The sequence below is a fragment of the Nicotiana tomentosiformis genome, chromosome 1, assembly GCF_000390325.3.
Source record: "Nicotiana tomentosiformis chromosome 1, ASM39032v3, whole genome shotgun sequence".
NCBI lineage: Eukaryota > Viridiplantae > Streptophyta > Magnoliopsida > Solanales > Solanaceae > Nicotiana > Nicotiana tomentosiformis.
Genome location: NC_090812.1, coordinates 71,024,435 through 71,040,828, shown reverse-complemented (window position 1 = coordinate 71,040,828; position 16,394 = coordinate 71,024,435). Strand labels below are relative to the sequence as shown.

Here is a 16,394-nt window from a genome sequence, read left to right as displayed (position 1 = left end):
CGGAGAGGGAGCCGCAGGTGCACGACCGCAGAAGCACATGGGAGGTTGCAAATGCGGGCAGTGTAGAGTTGGACTGGAACCGCAAGTGCGAGAAGGGGGTCGCATATGTGAGCCTGCAGATGCGAGGCTGAGTCGCAGATGCGGAAGTGAGGAGTTGGTCAATTTCCACAGAAGCAGAGGGAGAGGCGCAGATGCGCTATCGCAGGTGCAGTATTTGGCCGCAGATGCGGAACCTAGGATTTTAAGTGAGTTCTGCACCCACGATGGAAATTCCGCAGGTGCGGCATCGCAGAAGCAGAAAAAGGGACCGCAGGTGCAGTTTCACTGGGCAGAAAGTATAAATAGAGGACTTCGAGATTTTTCCTCATTTCCACCATTTTTAACTCGGACTTTGGAGCTTTTGAGGTGATTTTTGAAAGGGATTCAAGGAAATTCACTGAGGTAAGTCCCTTGATCCTAATTACCCTTAGTTATGGTGTTTTCCCGTTGATTTCTCATCTAATTAGTGGGGGTTTGAAGTGGAAATTGGGGGTTAGGGCTTGGGGATTTTGGAGAGTGTAATTTGGGTATTTGAGGGACCAAACGATGTTAGATTTTGATAAATTTTGTATGGTTAGACTCTTGAGTGAATGGGCTTTTGGGTTTTGTGATTTTTGTTGGATTCCGATACGTGGGCTTCGGGGGCCGGGTTTAAGTCAATTTCGGATATTGGCTATAATTAGGTATTTTTCTTGTGGAAGTGATATCTTTAGCCTATATTGATCGCATTGTATTGCTTGTGGCTAGATTCGGGACGTTCGGAGGCCGAATTGAGAGGCAAGGGAATTCCGGAGTAGGACTTTGTTTGGTTTGAGGTAAGTAACGCTTTTAAACTTGGTTCTGAGGGTTCAAGACCCCATATTATATGCTATGTGATTGGTATTAAGGTGACGCATATGCCAAGTGATGGGCGTGCACCATGAGAATTGTGACCTGGGTGATTCTATGGCACCGTTTAGTGACTCTATCTTGTTGATATCCATGTTTTAATCATGCGATAAAGTAATTGAGTTGTAAATCATGCTAGATATCATGTTTAGGCTTTATGCCGGTATTGTTGGGACCCTTAGTGGTCGTTTCTTGCTGTCAACTCACTATTTGCATTAATATTCCGTACTCAGTCATGTTCGTGCACTTTTATAGCATATCTCAGTCTCAGTTATTTATTGATTCATCATATCATTGTTCCAGGTTTGTTTTCATGACATTGTGAGCCCGTGGGTGAGACTGGAGAGATTGATGACTGAGTAAGGCCGAGTGCCTGAGTATGAGTGATAGTTATGGGATTGGGCGGCACGCCGCAGCAGTTATATTGATGATTATGATAGCTCTTGGGCTGTAGGAGCCCCTCCGGAGTCTGTAATACACCCCCAGTGAGCGCGGATGATATTATTGAGGGATGGATTTCCCTGGACATGGATTTGTCCGAAGTACTTGATACTTGGAGATGGATTTCTCCACAGGGTTGGATTGCCCTTTTTCCTCGGTACTGGTGACTTATAGTCAGTGTTGTATATGTTTTGGGATGGATTTCTTTGGGCCGGATGGCCATATACAGTACCGAGTGGTTGAATACTTGAGTGTGGAGCACATGGTGCATTCCATACAGTGTGTGCATTAGCATGTAGAGATTGCTGAGTTGTATACCTTACACTGTTCAGATCTGTATTTCCTTTACTGTTTGAGCTATATATTTGACTTGAAAGCATGCCTACGTTTCTGCACATTTATTTCTGTTATACCTGTTGAGGTTGAGTTCGTCACTACCTTTCAGTCCAAAGTTTGGACTTGTTACTTACTGAGTTAGTGTATTCACGTTACTCTCTACACCTCGTGTGCAGATCCAGGCGATACCGGTAGTAGCGGCGGTTGCTGATTGAGGATCCTAGAGTTTTGGAGACTATCAAGGTAGTTGCACAGCATTAGCGGGCCTTGACTCTCCTTCTTTATCTTTATCGTACTTTCAATTTATATCTCTAGACACTATAGTAGACTGTATTTCTAATCTAGACGCTCATGTACTCAGTGACACCCTGGTTTTGGGCTGGATTGTATCACTTTGGGATTTTCATATGTTTTAAACTGTTTTTCTTTAATGTTAAATGCTTCGGTTAACGTTTTCAAACTCATTATTGTTGGTGTTGGGTTGTTGAGTTGAGGCTGGCCTAGTTCCAAGATAGGCACCATCATGACGATTTATTTTGGGTCGTGACACATAGCATCCATGAACTGCAGCATACGGCTCATGACCTCCTAGAATCCCGGTGCGGACATGAAATCCACCAGGGCTGGCTCTGCTGCAGGAACCTTGCCCTGCTCCTCAATAATAGGATCCTCTACTGGATCCACTGGCGGTATAGCTGGGGCAACTCTAGGACGTCCTCGTCCTCTACCACGAGCTGGAGCCCTCCCTCGGCCTCTGCCTCGACCTCTAGCAACAGGGGAGCAGCTCCTCCATGGTCTAGAACATCCATTGCGTGCGTTCTCACCATCTGTGAGAGAATGAGAGAAAGATACTTAGTACAACATCCATTTCACGATAAGAGATGAAGAAAGAGTAGTTTCCTAACACCCTATAACCTCTCGAAGAAAAGTACGGACGTCTCCGCACCGATCCGCAGGACTCTATTAGGCCTGCTCATAACTTGTGAGACCTACGTGAACCTAGTGCTCTGATACCTTATTGTCATGATCCAATTTCCTATAGGCCATGATGGCGCCCAATGTCGTGGCTAGGCAAGCCAACGGTGAACTAACACTGTATCTATTCTTTTAAAATTTTTGAAATAGTTGATTTTAATTACTACATAAGAAAAAAATGAGAAATTTAATAAAATAAACGTAACAAATTGTAAGATCAAGTGTAGTGAAATAAATACTCAAAAATCATTAAGTGTCTATTAGCAAAATTCTAAGACCTGATGTCACAAGTGTATGAGCTACTAGTAGAATACACAAAATACTAAACTATCATCTGAAGTAAAGTAGACAGAAAGTAAATACAAAAGAGAGACTTCGGGTGTTGTAGAACAGGCTCGGAAGGCAGCTCACCGCTAAGTCTCGATGTATAAGGAGTGCGCGCTGGGATGATGTCCAGATGCACCTGCGTTAGATCCTGCACGGTTAATGCAGAAGTGTAGCGTGAGTACATAAACAATATGTACCCAATAAGTATCTAGTCTAACCTCGAAGAAATAGTGATGAGGGGTCGACTTCGACACTTACTATGGGCTAACAATAAAATACTGAAATTCTAAATAAGCATGAGTTATGTAAACAACCATAAATCTCCATAACAAGCGGTAAATAAATATTTCTTTCACTATACTAAATCCCAAGTCAATTTCCATCATTAAATAATTGTAACCCCTTAAGCCAATAAAATCATATCAAGAAGATTAGGCTCCAAGTATTATTACGCACGATTTATGCTGAGGTCGTTCGGCCCGATCCAAAAATATATGCATATACTGTGTGCACTCCTGAGGGTCTAACGGAAAAAACCATAGATGCATCTATTAACCTGCCGAGGCGAACGACCCGCTCCCATGAGAGTAGAGGAAATTTATCTCTCTCGCGGAAATACTTGCGACGCGAGTGAACATAGATTTCTCGAAGTTATTATAAAATTCTTCCATTCTTCCCCACACATAATAAATTTAAACGAGAGACTTTAAATCTTAAACTCCTTAATCTCAGGAGGTGGATGAGTAACTTATCGACACGAGTGTATATCTAGACGATTCTCTAGATAAAGCACTCATGTTGTTCGATAGCTTGGAGATTGATGACGAGGTTGAGGAGATGATGCATATACTAGATGCATCATGTGCTTACATGCAGGGATTAAACCCCTTTGAGTCCCTAAATTGGCCAAGTAGGCCTCCTACAAATCCATCGATTAAAGAAGCTCCAAAATTGGAACTTAAACCCTTGCCCTCTCACCTTTAATATGCTTATTTGGGTGGTTCTGACACACTACATGTTATTGTTTCTTCTGACTTGTCCAAATTGTAGGAAGAAAAGATGTTAAGAGTACTACGTGAGCACAAACGAGCAATTGGGCTGACGATGTCTGACATTATAGGCATTAGTCCAGCCTCCTACATGCATAAAATCCTCATGGAGGAAGGTCACAAGCCGACTGTAGAGCAAAAACGCCGCCTAAATCCAATCATGAAAGAGGTGGTAAGAAAAGAAGTGAGTAAGTGGCTTGATGCAGTGCTTGCTAGGTGTGAAGAGACAAACTTGGTGCTAAACTGGGAAAAGTGCCATTTCATGGTACATAAAGATATAGTCTTAGGACACAAGGTGTCCAAAAATGGTTTGCAGGTGGACAGAGCAAAGGTGGAGGTGATTGAAAAATTTCCCCCACCGACATCCGTCAAGGGCATTCATAGTTTCTTGGGCCATGCAGGTTTTTATAGTCGTTTCATTAAAGAATTTTCAAAAATTTCTTCTCATCTGTGCAGGCTTCTTGAGAAGGATATCCCCTTCAAGTTTGATGATGCCTGTCTAAAAGCATTTGAGGAGCTAAAGGGAAGATTGGTGACTGCGCCAATTATCATTGCCTCGGATTAGGCGCAACCATTTGAATTGACGTGCGATGTGAGTGACATATTAATCAGAGCTGTTTTGGGGCAAATGAGGGATAAAAATTTTCACTCCATTTATTACGTGAGCAAAATTCTGAATCCAGCCCAGATGAACTACACTGTTACTATGTGAATTTTTAGGTGTTGAAAACTGTGACTCGTAGAGGCTAATGAAATTTGTCAAACGCTAGGTTACACGGCGATACGTCACACTCTTTGTGGCATTGATTCGACTGCCAAGTGGAATAGAGTTAAAGGCGATATCCATCTTTAGATGGTTCGCTCCGATTTCAACAAGACCGCCAAAGTGTGGCAGAATTTTTTGTAGGCCAGACTTATGCCAGTTGAGCACAATAGCGAATGCACTCGAGCTCGAGTGTGTGTGATCTTCTTTTTGATGACTGGGAGACCCATAAATGTGGATGAGATCATGCTCGGGGAGATGGCCCGCACTCGCTTTGGGCAAAGGATAAAAAGGTTCTTCTTTGGAAACATCCTGACGCAGTACATGCTTTCCCGTGAGGTACCGGAGTACCCTGGCTATGATGAGGTGGTGGAGGCACCAAAGGCATAGCTAGATATTACATCCTTGTTGGAATCCACATCAAAGCTAAGTCGGGCTGCGAGGAATGAGAGGGATGAAAACTTTAACAGGTATCTTTATAGTTCCCTCAATGTGATAATGCACAGGCTAGGGGTCTCGGATGAGGAGCGCATGCATTTGCGCAATGATCTCTCCAGTTCTTCCAAGGAGATTTTGGGCATAGCACCGGGCAGTCCCATTCACCCGTTTGAGGATGAGAAGACTTACAAAGGATCCGATGATGAAGATGAGATTGGTGATGAAGTCACGAGGCCCATGGCTTTGGTGCCCCTATGAGCGGATGATGATGATAAGCCCATAGCCATAGTGGGTGGGCATTCTGAGGAGGCGGACTCCGACTAGCAGGGAGTTCTTTCTTTCCACCTTACTTTGTTTTGAATTTGTTATGTATCGGGGACTATGCATTGTTTAAGTGTGGGGTGGGGGAATACTTCCTGACTTGTAAATTGTTTTATTGTTACTGTTAATTTTTATTGTTATTGTTTTATTTTTTTTAGCTTAGTTTAGAACTCACATAGTCTAATTAGTTAGTAAAATGAAAGAAAAAAAAATCAGAAAAAGCTCGGACTTGTCCCGACGATGGTTCTGTTGGATAATTTTCTTTGAGGGATTAAAGTCCGATTAAAAAAATACCAAAAATATTTTCCTTTATTCTTGTTAGGATAGTTAGGTAGTATCCCTTGATTTTTCTTTGGACACCGATTCTTTTTCAAGGGTGTAGCTCGAACCGGGTGTTTTTTATTTTTTAGGAGTAGGATAGAGAGAAAACTGAGGTACTCTGAGGTACCTGTTGACATGTTTGGTATTGGCACATTAAGCTATGACATGCGCTCTGTCTTCCTGAATATTTGATTTGAATTATTATGCCCAAGTAAATTAAGTTGCCTACTCTTTGACGTCTTGTTCTCAGTTGGTTGACTTGTATGCCACCTAGTGCATTATTGCTTAAAAATTCTCAACTCGATATGCTTGCGTGACTTGAGAGTCGAACAGAACCATCTTGATTGAGTCAAGTGCAATGTGTGTGTAAGGATTGGTGATATTCTATGCTATCTTGTATAGTCTAGAACTTGCCTTGTGTGTTAATCGAATCGAAATCGTTAAGTTGTGCTAGTCTAGGAGATGACGTAGGCGTTTATTTCTTGACCATTAAAGGGGCTTGTCACTCACAAATAAACATTTTCCGTTGCTAGCCCCTTTGAGCCCATAGACCTTTTCTTTGGCACCCACACTACAAGTTGTATTCCTATTTTGTTCTTAATTTGAGCTTGTTGAACCTTTACCTCCTAAGGCACTTAGTCGCTAAAAGAAGTAAGGTGAGAGATTGGGGAGTGAATTTAGAGTGGAACCATGGAAGGGCCCTTAAGGTGCACTAAAATTGTGAAAAGGGTCACTAGCTGATGAACCTTAATGTATGGAGTGTGTGGAGAAAAGAAAAAAAGGGAGAAAGAGAAAAAAAAAAGTAGTTCAAATAATGTTAAAAAACACACACCTCATAATCCTTCGAATTCGTGCTAGTGGGAATATAGAGGTGCTTAATTGAAAGAGGGTAATGTTATATATGGTTTATGACAAGTGAATTGGTTGAAAAGAAGATGTGCTCGATGTGTGAGTGTAGTGTATTAAAGTGCTTAGGAGGGTTAGTCACTATTCCTAATATACCCTACCTGTCCCTTAGCCTACATTACAACCTTAAAGTCCTAATTGATCCTAGATTTGGCTAGCTTAAATTAGTAGAGATGTATACTACGGGCAAGCTTATGGTACTACTACGGGATGCACATGACTTCTTTGTGAGTGTGAGCGAATTTTATTCAATAGTGTGATGTCCTTAATTTATGTTCAATGGAATATTTGAATGTATGGGCTACTTCTATATTAACTCTTTTGCTTGTGGTGAGGGCACTTGGTCTCATGACGGATTGGTGATGATGTACACTTCTTTTGTTGGGTGAATGCATGAGTTAAGGATGCTTAGTGGTAACGAGTCGTCTCTTGAGGTAGGGTGGTTGTGGAGAGGTTGCTTGGGTTGGTTGAATAGCATTGTGTATACTTGGGCTAGTTTACAAACGGAAAGAATGTGAAATTCGTTTGTTCATGCTTAATTGTCGGTATCGACCATAGTCCAAAGGTAGAGTGTGTGATTGAATTAAATGTGAATTGTTCTTTCATAGTGATAGGTACGTTTTGGGGTGTTAATATAGTTCCATTGCTCGAGGACGAGCAAGAGTCTAAGTGTGGGGTGTTGATATTCGGCATAATGTATGCATATTTTGATGTATATTTCCTCGCATTATGCTCATGTTTCGTAGATTTCAGATGTATAATATAATAATTTGTGCTAATTTATGGTATTTCTATGTGTAGGAATCATTCGGATGCGATTTGGGGCGAAAGTATGCGAATTGGAGCGAAAATGGGAAGAAAATGCAAAAGTGCCCAGTTGAGCGCCACAGGCAGCGTGGGGCACCACTTGCGGTGCACAAAACAGTATGCTGAAGAAGTTGAGCGCCAGGGTCAGCTGCCTTAGGCTCTCAAGACGTGAAAGTATCCTATTTCGCCCGAGACTCGGTTATTTTGATCCCAAGACGCCCCAACTCATATAAAAACCAACCTAAATCTATTTTGAGGAAGAGGACGTGACTTTGAGAAAGGAAAAAAAGTATGAAACACTCGGGAGCACGGATTTGATCAGTTCTTCCATTCTTATTCTAGTGTTCATGGATTTTATGTTTGAAAATATTATTTTTGATGATTGTATGAACATGAGTGGCTAAGAACCCTATTATTCTGGGGTCATGCGTGCTACATGAATGTTGACGTTTGAAGTTTAAATTGACGAGTTTAATTTTATCATATTGAGTTATTTATTTAATTCTGTTCTTAATTATTTTGCTGAGTAGCTAACAGTGAAATATTATCTACGGATCTAGAGTTGAACTCGAAAGTGAAAATTCCTGATTGCATATAGAATTAAATAGAGCGAGTTCTTGAACCTGGGCATCGGGGGACGAATTCGCAATTATGATAGAAATATACCTAATTGCCTTGCTTGGTTGAAATACAGGAAGTGTAAATGCATTCGTGTTAGTCTTAATTCCATAGACATATAGGCATTAAGTTAGCTTGAATAGGCGAGTAAGAATTCGATAGATTCTTATGAGTAATAGCAACCCTGTCAATCAACAATCCAGATAAATCAATTAGTCATTTTAATCCAAGAACGCAACAAGATTGTTAGCTAGCCTATGACCCTGGAATATCCTCTCCTATTAATTTTTATTCAAAATTGCTTAAGTGTTGTGGTTGATTGCTAGTTATATCATTGCTTGATAGTTTCTTAGATAGTAAATTAGTCACTTACATATTTTGTGAGAAATCTCTTGAATTGATAAGTTGTTTAAGTTTGAATCAGTCAAAAGTTAATCATAAGTCTCCGTGGGAACGATACTCTATTCACTACTCTATTACTTGACGACCACGTATACTTGCGTGAGTGTGTTTGGTCGCAACACATAATATACTAGAGTTCAAATTTTTTACATGCGAATTTCCAGCATAATATACTGGTCCGGCATAATATGCTAGAAGTTCATACACAAGTGTTCCAATCTCTAGTATATTATACTGGAACTTTCTGTGTGCTGGAGTTCCAGCATAATATGCTGGAAGTTCATACACGGGTGCACCAATCTCCAGTATATTATGCTGGAACTTTTCATGTTGCATCAAAATAGTAGCTATTTTTCAATGACTTTGCAAATACTGGTTATTTTTTAATTATTAGTTCGAAAATTGGCTAGCCCATGCTATTTTTATTTAGAAAACTTATCGAGTACCACCAATACAAAAAAGCATGAGCCAATAGTCTTAAAATCTATGCCGTGGGCTCATGCCTTTTTGTTTAAACAAAGAAGAAGGTACTCCTATTAGTTTCATCGTTCATTTTTTTATGACTTGGTAATTTTCGAAATCATCCTTCTACATGAGTATTTTTTTGCTACCGAGCTCCGATTAATCAACTATGACGACCATGCTATAAAAAAAAATCGTTTAAAAGTAAAAGAATGTGTTCTGTACACATTTACCTACTGCAGAACTGTTCACATGCTTTATTATTTTTTTTTAAAAATAAGAAAAAGGACCATTTAGATGTGGAAAGAATAACAGAAATGAAAATTTGAAAAAGAAAAAGGATAAAAACAGAATAACCGCAAAGCTATGAAGGCGTTGGCGCGGCATTATCTAAACACAGATACAGAGGTCCCCCATACGGCGCAGTAACTTCAACTCTTCTCTTTCCTCGAGTCACGCAACTTTTCCCTCCTACGCTCTCCTCGCGTATCTTTTTCAAGCAAACTCAAAACGGCCAACTGTTTCTTCAACCAACGCCATTGATGAAGGTACCTGTACTTGCAAATACACACCTATACCACCATATTTCTGCTTGTGTTTTTTTTTGTGTGTGTGTGTGTGTAAGAGAGAGAGATAAAGACCAGAGAGCGTAATAGGCATGTGATGTGTGATTTTTTAGTTCATCTATATGTGATTCTGAACCCTAATTTTTACGCATTTTGGCCTCGCAGATCATCAATTTCACCATCAATTTTAATTTTCCAGCTACTCTGTTCCTTGCGGTTACTCTTCTCTTTGCTTGTTCCGAAGCTCTCAAGGTAAGCAAACGCCAATGCCTTTTTATCCACGTCTTTTTGCTTTCTCGATCGTGTTTATGATTTATACTTCCGGTAACAGCAAGGACAGAGCTGCATCGCCAATGGCAACTGTGATTCAGGGCTACATTGCGAGACTTGCATCGCAAATGCCAATGTCCGTCCCCGTTGTACTCGAATTCAGCCTGTCAATCCTCTTTCTAAGGTATATTTTTCAAACAGATTATGATTTTCGAAGAGTTACCTGTACTGTATGTTGATGTATCCCTGGAATTTCTATATAAATGATTATTGAATGTTATTTTGAATTTTCATTGTTAAAAGATTGAATAAAATTGTAGGTGAAAGGATTGCCGTTCAATCGGTACTCATGGCTGACAACGCACAATTCTTTTGCCAAACTGAAAACGAAGTCCGGGACAGGAAGTGTAATATTAGCTCCAATGAACCAGCAGGACTCCATAACCGAACAGCTAAATGTAAGTTTACTAACTAAACCCTACCGCTTCCTTCAACGCTTAAAAAAAAAGAAGAAAAAAAAGATGTGTCAAACAGCATTCGGACAAAATTATGTTAGTAAATATGCTGGGCGAAACTGTCCTTTAAATCAACTATGAGATAATTGTTAATTGCATTGGGAATTGTTTATTTTTCTATATATCAAAGTTCTTGAGGTATTATTATTCTTATTGATTTTATTATTTTATATTAATTTATGTCTATGCGTGGCACATGGCTAAGTTCCAAAGTTGAGCGAGTCAGAATGAGTTGTTAGCTGTTGATGACTCCTTGTTGATTTTTTTGTTGCTATGCAATTTAGTACGTGGACTTCATTATATTATGCAACGTTAGGTATGGACCAGAAAAATGTCAGATTTGAAGGAATGTCATAGAACAGAGAGATTACTTTTCTCTATATATACTACATATCTGAATTTGTGAGTTACTATTAGTGGCTGTTGCTAATAATTAAAGTAGTTTTTGGCCCAGCGCTACCGTTTTGTTTTGCAAGGATTAAACTAATAATTAAACTATTTTCTGGCCCACTTCATTATACTATTAAAGAACGTGTGAGTTACTACTCATTTGTTTTCTTCTGCGATCTGGTTAAGAATGCGTTGGAAAGCTTCATTTGCTGATAATGGGTGAGGTTCTCTTTAAGGTAAAGTAGTGGGGTTGTGACTTCTTGCTTTCTTCAGCAGACAACATCATTAATTGAATAAAGGTCCCAGGGTTACCAAGGTTCTTTTAGCTCCTGAGTCCTGGCTGGACTTGTTTTCCTCTAGCATAGCTATCAACTAGGTTTTGTTGGCTCATAAATATTTTGCAGAACACCCTTAGTCGGTTAGTCCCTAGTTCGATATTCAAAACAATTCATCAAAGGACGAAGGTAGGGTATAAATAGGATATTAAGTTCACCTACCTATGCACACGGTGGAAACTAAAATATCAATCCTTATCTTCCCCCATACCTGCATATATACTAAAATTTCATCCTCGCCTTATGTTTTTTCCTAAAATTGTCGCTTAAGTGCAGATAATTTGTGGATAAATAGAATATAATCATTATACCTACAAAGATATATTTAAATACAAATAAGGCAATAGGAATTTTACATACAGAGTAACTTAGAACTATGAACATTTGATTTTTCTTGAATATAATCTTTCACCTATTCATACCCGTAGTGGGTACCACAATTTTAACATTTAAGCTCTCAGCACTTACCTGTTACCATTGTTCTCAAAATACACTTTACTTTGAAGTTGAATTGGTGCTAATATCCAGGGATCGAACAAAGACTGCCAATCCTACATTTCTCCAACACTTAAATATTGACTTGACTTGATTCTTTCTGCTTCAGTCCATTTATTTTTCACTTAATTTGATTCTTAGTGTTTGATGACTCATATGAACGCTAAACGTGTCAAAAGTGTCATGACATTTTGGTGAAATTGGCTGTCGAAGAGAAAATGTAAAACACCAGTGTCTGCAATATCTACTTTTCCTACTATGTGTTTCTCTATTAAAATGTTTAAAATTCGTGATTTAGAAGACATGAACTGCTAGCTCTGACGGGTTTTCAAATATTATATGTGGCTGCTGATAAGCTTCTTTTCACATGAATTGGCACAGAATGGTGTTAGAGGTTTAATGCTTGATATGTATGACTTCAACAATGACATCTGGCTATGTCACTCATATGGAGGGAAATGCTACAACTATACAGCTTTTGTAAGTTCTCATGAACCAGTTGATGTATCACTAAATAACTTCCATACGTTTGGAACGTTTACGTGTATGCCTGGAGTTGTTCATACTTTTGGCATAAAAGACATTCTCGTCCTTGGAAGCTTTGTGGAAAAGTGGATATAACTTATTTGTCCCTCTTTTACATGTAATTTCAGTAATATTCATGAAAATTTTGATGGAAATTGGAGAAGAATTGATTATCTTCTCATTGATCTGCAAAATTCTAGCTTCTTATCAGTTAAAGTTGTTTTCTTTCGAAGCTGATGTGGAAATTTTCTGTCAGCAACCTGCAATCAATGTCTTGAGGGAGATAGGAGTGTTTCTTGAAGCAAACCCTTCTGATATTGTTACAGTCATAATTGAAGACTATGTTAGATCTCCCAATGGCCTAACAAAGGTGTTTGATGCGGCTGGGCTTAGAAAATTCTGGTTTCCAGTTTCTAGGATGCCTAAAAATGGTGGAGAATGGCCAACTGTAGATGATATGGTCCAGCGCAATCAGCGGTTGGTTGTCTTCACATCTAAGTCTGCCAAAGAACCTTCAGAAGGCATTGCTTATGAGTGGAGATACTTGGTAGAAAACCAATGTGAGTTCATTTTTAGCTTATCTTTAAAACAAATGTGAGCTCTTTTTCTTATCTTTTCTACTAAATTCTTTGGGGGGGAAAATGATAAACATAATCAAGTACAAGTGCATTGGATTTGCAGATGGAAATGGTGGCATAAAACCTGGTTCTTGTCCAAATCGTGCAGAATCATCTGCTATGGACAATAAGACAAAGTCCTTAGTCCTTATGAACTACTTTCCTGATGCCCCAGATTTTGCTCAAGCTTGCAGGCATAATTCTGCCCCACTTATTGACATGATGAACACATGCCATGAAGCTGCTGGTAAGAGGTGGCCTAACTTCATTGCTGTTGATTTTTACAAGGTATGCTTGTTGTTTGAACTGACTGATCTGTGAAATTATTTGTAATAAGCCTTTTTTTCTCTCTTCTACTAACTTCACTGAATGTGGACTTTGCAGAGAAGTGATGGAGGTGGAGCCCCTGAAGCTGTAGACGTGGCAAATGGACATCTAGTCTGCGGATGTACAAACATTGCCTCTTGCAAGGTTCAAATGACCTATTAAACTATCTTCTTTTCCGCTAGTCCACTTCGAAGCCATTAATAGTAATTTTAGGATTCAAAATATGGAACTTTGAGGCCCAAGTCATTAATTCAATTTGCAGGAGAACATGACTTTTGGGATATGTGAGCTGCCCGAACCAAGCATTTCTCCAATAACACCAGCTGCTGCAGCTAAAAATGAAACGAGCTTTTCAAATTTCAATTGCCAACCAAAGCTGCAATGGTTGTTGGGGACAACATTAATGTCTTATTTCTTGTTGTAAGTGAGTATCAAACAGCCTATCCAAGTTCAAATTTGCTTCACTAAGTAGTAAGGATTAGAATTTACTGAAAGCATATGTAGAGAAAGGGGTTATTTGTAGTAGGTGATTATGATAACAATCAGACAAATTAGGTAGCAATAACATTTTGACTTCTTTCGGCTTGTAGAAAATTGGAGCCAAGGAGTTTGGATGGTGTGTGATCAGTCGTCACTAAACTTTGTATCTTTCCTTTGGTAAGGCGGCCGATGTCAAGTGTTAACGTGAAGTTAGTTTAGCTTATGCCATGGGTATTTGGACATGAATAGAACAGGTTGGTGAAATTCTCTACTTTTAACTGACTGGTGATTCAGTTTGTTTCGATTTGTCATTGCGAAAATGCAGGACATCGAAAATGATTCTACAATGGGAGTCTAATCACAACCTTTTGCATACACTGGGAACCAATTTGACAATTCAATTAAACCATATAAGATAGGGCTTGATTCGACGTCAAGAAAAATAATGTTATAGGATGAGATTTTGCTTTTCACTTACCTACTGCAGTCTGCAGACAATATGTCCTTTTACCACGTTGTCCTATTGAAATGATGTAATATATTAGGGCATCATAAGCATATAGAGTAACATTATCTCCAATCAGATCATCAAGCCTAGCATAATTTGCACAGAGAATAAGATTAAAGCATAAATTTGAATAACCATTTCAATGTCAAAAATCTTACCCATCCTTTTCATAAAGTAAACTAGTATTAGAACATGCGCGATGTGCGGATAGTTAAAAAAATATATTGGCATGATAATATTGCTCTTAATTATTTGCTCATTTGAATTCTATGAAAGTATGGTAAATTTACTACATAAATACAGAAATATGGTCAAGGATGCTGAATTTAAAAGGGAGTCATCTCAAACTCAAAAATAACATGGATTCTAATCGTGCACTTTAGGAACCTTTTTCCTAGGTTCTACAATGGGATGTTGTGGCTTAAAGGCTGGAGTATTGATTCCTGTTTTTTCCATTTTACATGGGTGACTTCAATATCTCATTCATAAAACATATATCAGACGTTTGAAGTTTCACAAACACAAGAAGATACGGAAACCTTAACTACACAAAGACACTTATTCAACTCTTGATTCATTCACTTAATTCACATATAACATTCAAAAGTTCCTTCTTATCATTCTTTGAAAATATAACAACATAAAAGTTCAAATGCGATATTTTAAAACTTTCCAGTAGCGCTTCTAATATCCATCAAATCGATAACATAAAGAGTCAAATAACTTCAGATTATAAATCATCGTTGATTTGGTTTCAGATTATAAATCATCATTGATCTGGCCTACATCAATCATATGACTTTTTGCATATGACTTTTTGCAGCTTTTAAGAGTAGAGCTGGCTAAAGTGTGAAACTGTGCCTTGATCACTTTCCACTAAGATAATCATTTAACTATACAAATTAGAAACTAGAAGATGGGAGTGTGACATAAATACAATAATTTTCCTTTTAAGCATATCATTACCTTGGTAATTATGAAGAGCACCCAAGTACCGATTGGACCTTGATCATGGAGGCAATTCTGTTCACATGAATAATGAGCAAATCAAACAAACAAACAATAACAATTACTACGCCTTAGTCCCAAAAAATATGAGAAAATTAAAGGATTATATAATTTGTTAAAGCTCAGGGATAACCATATAACACCAAATCAGACGATGTAATTTATGATAAAGCACCACAATAAGTCTTTTGTATCATTATAATTAACAGAGAATGCACCACTTCTCTATTATTTCGCCTTAGACATGAAATTTATGTTTAATGCAACTCTAGAAGTATTTTATGCTAATTTAACCCAGAATAAAAATTTCGTTTGTGAGACGTGAAATGGTTTTTTCTTGCGAAGACGAATCTCCTAGAATCAGTGGAAACTCAAATAGTTTTTAAGGCTAAAATTTACATTTTCTTCAATTTTTCACATAAAAGGTTTTCGAAAAAAGACACGGACTACGCACGTAAATCAAGGACACTAAACGGAGCTATTTGAGGTCTTGGAACACAGAAATAAAGACTAAAACTTAAAATGACCTATCGGGTCATCACTGTCTACAAGCTTATGTAAAGTATACGTTAATTTGGGATAGAAAGTAAAGCCTAAGAACTCCCCCTTATGCCATTTCCTAGAGATTAACACTCTCATCTTCAAATTGAAGGTTCCTTACTATAATGAAGTGTCAAAGATTTTAATTACAAGTGAAATTAAAATTATTAAGATATGCAACTTCTAATATTGTCTATAAATCTTGGCAAAAAAAAAAACGTTACTTTGTAATAGTAAATGCGTAAATCAATTTGTTATCACATATATTGCAAAATAAAGGTGCTTCAAAATCTGAAAATAAATTATATTTCACTTCGGTAGTATGAAGCATCGAAATTAATTAGTTGAGAAGTTTTTTTCCCTTAACACCAGTTCTCCAAATTGGGAGCAGATTGTATAAAAAGCATAAAAAGTCACAATAGCTCAAGTTGTATTGAAAGTGGGTGTAGTTTTAATTCTTGGCTACTTAAGCGATTCTCAACCACCAATAGATTCTGAAACTTTATTTATTTGTGTTGTAGTTGGTTGGCAAAGTCATTCATAATCATGTAAAGCTTATCATGTGTTCACTCAGATGAATAAATTGTACTTTTCCGCTTTATTCAAACCAATAGCAGTGCTTTTTCATCCCATCTTTTTATTATTTCTCTTACTTGAGCTAAAATAGATTCTCTTACTCAAGGCTTCGAGTGATATAGAATATAATGTTTTTGAAGAAAAAGAAA

General features: G+C 38.2%; 1 protein-coding gene across 2 annotated transcripts; it reads left to right on the top strand.

Annotated features, from left to right (window-relative positions):
* Positions 1 to 9,455: 9,455 nt before the first annotated feature.
* On the top strand, positions 9,456 to 14,181 carry LOC104112892 (PI-PLC X domain-containing protein At5g67130-like). Of its 2 annotated transcripts, none has more exons than XM_009622932.4 (10): positions 9,456 to 9,641; positions 9,825 to 9,911; positions 9,991 to 10,113; positions 10,250 to 10,387; positions 12,046 to 12,144; positions 12,446 to 12,749; positions 12,871 to 13,094; positions 13,191 to 13,277; positions 13,396 to 13,557; positions 13,724 to 14,181. In XM_009622932.4, the coding sequence occupies exons 1-9, from the start codon at positions 9,636 to 9,638 to the stop codon at positions 13,555 to 13,557; spliced, it is 1,230 nt and encodes a 409-aa protein (XP_009621227.1). In that variant the 5' UTR covers positions 9,456 to 9,635; the 3' UTR covers positions 13,724 to 14,181. The 2 variants fall into 2 exon arrangements, with proteins under 2 accessions (XP_009621227.1, XP_009621228.1); XM_009622933.4 differs by having other exon boundaries at positions 9,463 to 9,641; positions 13,396 to 13,553.
* Positions 14,182 to 16,394: the final 2,213 nt, after the last annotated feature.